The following is a 5,285-nucleotide window of genomic DNA, read 5'->3' on the forward strand; positions in this document are numbered from 1 at the left end:
ACAGAGACGCACAGTAGTCGGCTCATCGGCGGTCGTTTACAGCACGGCACTCGACATGCGGCACGGCACTCGACATGCGGCGCGGCACTCGACAGGGCGGCGGCACGGAGGCGCTCCACGGGCGTTAAAACTATAGGCTGAATCGGCCCTACGCACGTATCTATATTTCGTAGCACAGGTGGTTATTGATAGTCCTTGTTCCTGAAATTACGCTCTCTTCATTATAATCTGGTCTTCTCCAACGCAGCTATGATAATTGGACCACCGATTCTGAACCCACCGTTGTAGTAGCACCAGATGAATTAGGAGACTCAACACGTTCCGTGCTAAGAACGTTACGCGGAGCATCGACGACTATACAACAATCGACGTCGGGCGTTCATTCTCGGGGTGCATGCGTTCGATACCCATCGTGTGTGCTTGACATCTAGTCATCTTCACATCTAAATCAGACTCCCTGCTGGAATGTAGCTGCAATAGCCGTACACAACTTTGCTAGGCGTTTACTAATTTGCTGTTTCGTCTTCTTGAGGAACACCGGCCGGTTGTTTTCTTCCCTTCACGATGTAAAGGGATGTCTACATACAGCACCTGATTCGCAGTATCGACCTCACTAAAGTTGCTGTTGCATGTCCCAATGTCTTGTTTGCTTTCATGACTTTATCACATGCCAACATCGTAAAAGATCACCTCGAGTGAGCTAACTGCCTTCTCACATTCTTCGCCCTTTCAACACGAATCCATTCTTCTCTCTTTGCCACTTACAGTTCCCCCGTGCCTCTCTCCCGCTTGGTTTCTTTAAGTCATCCGTGTCCTGCATAAAACATCGCGCTAGCTTATCTTTTTGAACTTCACATCTCCCCTGTCCAGGTCTTTTCTTTTCTCCTTGAGGAAGGAAACCTTCTAGCCCATCTCTAAGGAGCGGTCATGCTAATGCTCCTCGAGTTGCTTAACGCTGTGTCCTGTCGTTCAGAAGAAACAAGACAGGTTCTGAACAAGTTACTGGCTCATCACATTTGAAGAAATACGGACGTGGCATGTCTTGCTAGTCAACCTTCATAAAGTGGGTGTATGTACACCTGTCAACATAGAGAGGAGACAGGTACACACATCTTTGTGGTGCTTCATGGTCCTTTTCTCAACACAACAGGTTTACAGAGGCGATATCATAGATATTATATCCATTCCTTACACTTATTAGAGTAATAGAATAGTACTCTCGGCCTGCACACCAGTAGAGTGACTCTCTCACAGTCTTTACCAGAGATAAGTGAAGTGGCGTACAACGGAAATCCCCGATCCCCGCTTCCACTTCGTCGATCGACAGATAGATTGCTTGATGGAATAACCTCTTGAGAGGGTTGCACAACATTTTCCATGTATAAACAGCAAGAAATACATCATGGGAGCTATTGTTGAAGAAGTAGGTGAGTGTCCGAACACGTCACAAGAAAAGAAGAGACAGAAGCGAAAACGAAAGCGAGAGACGGAGAGCTTAGAGACCCGTGGTACGCGGGAATCTCATTTAAGAGACCTTCTTTCCTCTTCTTTCTCTTCCTTATCTCCCTTGTCCTCTTCGCCTTCCTCGTCTTCATCATCTCGCGATCTTTCCTCTCCTTCTTCACCTCCTTCTGCTTCTTTTCTTTTCCATGCTCAGAAAGCCTTACTCCATCGTATGCTGTATATACACCCCAACTCCCCTTGTATGGACACACTCCATTCTCTTCCTCAGCACCCTTCTGTCCATGCGAAGTCCTCTCTCCTTCATCAACCACCATTTAAACAGACTTCTTCTCTTTCCTCCCTCCCTCCTTCTATCTCCTCTTTATCTTCTTCTTGTTCTCCCTCTATCTCCCCTTCTTCTTTTTCTTCGATCCCTTCATCTTCTTCTTCCTCGTCTTCGTCTTGTTCTCCTCTTCAAAAAACATGCCCGTGGTGTGATCTTCTCTCATCCTCTTCTCCTAGACTCTTGCGAGTGTCTCCGTGGACCTCTTCCCAAGATTCTCGAGACAAGCTTCGACATTCCAAAGTGGGGATCTTCACCCCTAGACAAGAGCCTGCCAAGAGAAAGCTTCTACATACCTCTTCAGAACAGTCGACGCTAGGAAACAAATCTCTCCGAGGGACTTCTCTTTACAGCGATGTTTCTCAGCTTCGCCATCAAGAAGATTTTTTCTCCCCTTCTGGAAAGCAGCATGACTACCACAGCCCCTCTCTACAGCAGAATTGCAAAGGGAAGAAATTTCTCGAGAAATACGCAAAAGAAGATGAGCGAGAGATCTCTCTCAAAGATTCCCGGTTCGTTTGTGAAGAAGAAGAGGGTTTGTCGGATATAGCTTCTCTAGAGTGTGAGAAAGGAAAGAAGAAAAGAGAAGAAAGAAGAGAGAAGAGAAGAGAGGTGAATGGGAATAGGAAGGTTGATCAGAAGATTGGAGATAAGGATGGGATTCCACATGAGGAATCTGCCTTCCTATCTTGCTGCAAAGACTTCCATAGTCCATTTCTGCTGTATGTACACCCGAGAATCTTCATCCGACAACAAGGAGGAAAAGGCTGGGGGATGTTTCTAAGAGGAGAAGTTCAACATGGAACTCTTCTTTTCGTCGCTCGAAGTCTTCTTTGCTCATGGGTAAGGTAGAAAAAACATCTCCTCGACAAACTGATACAAGCCTCTTCTTCTTTTCATTCTCCAGCAGGACGGCCGGATTTTCTTTGCGTATGCATGAGTATGTATGCAGGTATGAATATGGATGTCTATGTATGTATGTATGCACGTATGAATGAATATGTACGTATGTATGTACGCATACATGAGTATGTGTATATGAATATGTATGTACGTATGAATGAATATGTACGTATGTATCAATGTATGGATGTATGTATGTATGAATATGTATATATAGAGAGCTGGCTTGAGTGCTTGTGGAAGTCTCTCTGAAAAGAAGGGGAGACAGACAGACAGACAGAGAGATAGATAGAGAGAGAGCGATAGACATTCCTTCATTCAGTCGGGTGGATTGTTTGTCTTATCCTGTGAAAGAAGAAGAAAAGGTGTCGATGCTTTTCCCTGCCTATGGCGTAGCTGATCACCCAAGAATGTTTAAGTAACGCGATACGTATGTATAATGCATGTGCATGTATGTGTACATCTTTACATGGAAATGTATGTGGAGGAGTCTATCTCTGAATGTGTACATCCCTAGCTATTTGTGCAAGTCATACAATCTCTCTGGCGATGTCGATGTGGTCTACATTTCCACGTCTGTTTCTAACACATCCGTGAAAGAGATGTGAGCTATAGTACTTCTGTAACCTATAGTGATTTAGTCTACTTCTCTCTCTCTCTTTTCTTCTCTCTGTGGACATATACAACAGGATAATCTCCCGCTGCAATCTCCCACCCGTGATACTGCGACGGTTCTTCTTCATCTTCTTCGTTTTCTGAGCTCTCTCTCTTCTTCCTCTCTCGAACTTTCTCCGGCCCTATCGTCAGCTCAGTCTTCTTCTGCCAATGGAGAGAATGAAGAAGTTCACGATACACTCCACGATCACAAGAAACAGAAGAACAAGAAAGGATCTCTCTCTACATCACCAGAAAGGTCGGAGAGAATAAGGGATAGTTGCGATAGGATGGCGAGCTGCAAGAAGAAGAAAAGGAAAGTAAGAGAGGACATCGATAGAGGAGGATGCGGAGTTTTAGGTGATGCTAACAGGGTGGTAAAAGGTAGAGAGGAGAAGACACAACCACTTCGATCTCGTCAGATTTTCTCGGGGTGTACATACACCCGAGATGTGAAGGCATGTAGAGGAGAAAAAGAAGAAGATAGACCATGTGAAGAAGAAGACTTAGTAGAAGATAGAGGAACAAGTCAGGAAGAAGAGGACGATAATGAACATACTCCGGAAGAGAGAAGAAAAGAGGAAGAAGAAGAAGAAAGAGAAGTCGCAAATGGTTTCTCAAGCTTGAAAGATGTACAGGATGAACTCAGGTGGCTCTACCCCCGGACACACCTGGAGGCGGACTATACATGGGAGAAGCTTATCGGCGAAGAGAATCAGGAAGAAGTGAAAGAGAATGAGAAGGAGAAGTCCTCCATTATAAAGAAGAGAGAGAACATCTTAGGTTTGCCTTGGACGAGCGGTACGTAGAGACAGAAAGAGAGATACAGACGTCTGTTTCTCTTATCAAGAGATTTCGAATGTATTTCAAAGAAGAGCTATCGGAGAGAGAGATGAGTCTGTTCTTTCTATCTCTTCTCTACACATCTGCATCTCTCCTTCCTTATGAATCATCCATCGATTTATTCATCATTCCTCTTTATCTTTTCCTTCGTCACTCCTAGCAATTCTGTGTCTCATAGTCTTTTTTGTATCGATCTTCGACGTTTTCCTGTTTTCTTCTTGCTCTATCGTCCTTTGGATGGGAAAGGGAAGTTACAGATTCTCTGGTTTTTCTTCTTTCTCGTTCTCTCCTATCGCATGCACACAGTTGAGTAGCCTTTCAGAGAGGTTGATAGATACACCAGAGAGGCATACGTTACTCGAGTCTCCGTACAAGTAGATCCACCTGGAGATAAAAGGACCCCGGGATAAACTAAAGAAATCTGTCATGTCTTTCTCATCATTCGCATGCGTCGAGGCCTATGCATACATCTATGTGGGTGGTCAGGTACAGCCAGTGAATCCTAGAAACACTCCCGTCTTCGTATGGAGGTGTACATACACAGGTTGAGACATAGACGAAGCCGTGAAGATACACCCGGGTGTGTGTGTGTTGATTTACGCATGCAGATATATATATATATATGTGCATATACAGGGATTGGTATGATTCCAGATATACATATGTATCAAAGTTACATAGACAAGAAGAGATGTTTGTACTTATATATATATATATGCGAATTCTTCTCTCTGTACAAGTGTGAAGGCTAGACTCTCTCCAAATGGAACAGAAAACAATGAAAGATGACCTCTCTTTCTTTCTTTCCTTCTCTCAACTGACTGACTATCCTGACAGAGGGAGGCTGTATGTATATATATATATATAGGTGTAGATATGGACATATATATTGATAGTGGATTAGCCTACGAGGCTTACGTTGATCTACCGACATGTGGATGGGATTTCTTCATATGCGGAACACAACCGACTGAGGCGTGTAGCATATAACATACATCACCTATACGCGCTCATACAGTAAGAAAGAAGTAACGTAATCGCATACATAAACACACAGAGTCTGATCTGTATAGAGCCTACGTGTATCTATCTATCTATC

The 5,285-nt window shown here is 44.1% G+C and overlaps 1 protein-coding gene across 1 annotated transcript in view; it reads left to right on the forward strand.

The window, feature by feature from the left end:
* Positions 1-469: 469 nt before the first annotated feature.
* The window catches only part of CSUI_007160 (uncharacterized protein), a gene marked incomplete at its 3' end in the record, with an annotated part of 5,409 nt that continues 593 nt past the window's right edge, over positions 470-5,285 (forward strand). The window contains exons 1-2 of the mRNA XM_068067310.1: positions 470-2,629; positions 3,379-4,144. Of these exons, the coding sequence (XP_067920717.1) occupies positions 1,403-2,629; positions 3,379-4,144 (1,993 nt within the window). The remainder of the gene's footprint in view (positions 2,630-3,378; positions 4,145-5,285) is intronic.

This window comes from Cystoisospora suis (assembly GCF_002600585.1).
Source record: "Cystoisospora suis strain Wien I chromosome Unknown contig_3722, whole genome shotgun sequence".
In the NCBI taxonomy this organism is placed as follows: Eukaryota; Apicomplexa; class Conoidasida; order Eucoccidiorida; family Sarcocystidae; genus Cystoisospora; species Cystoisospora suis.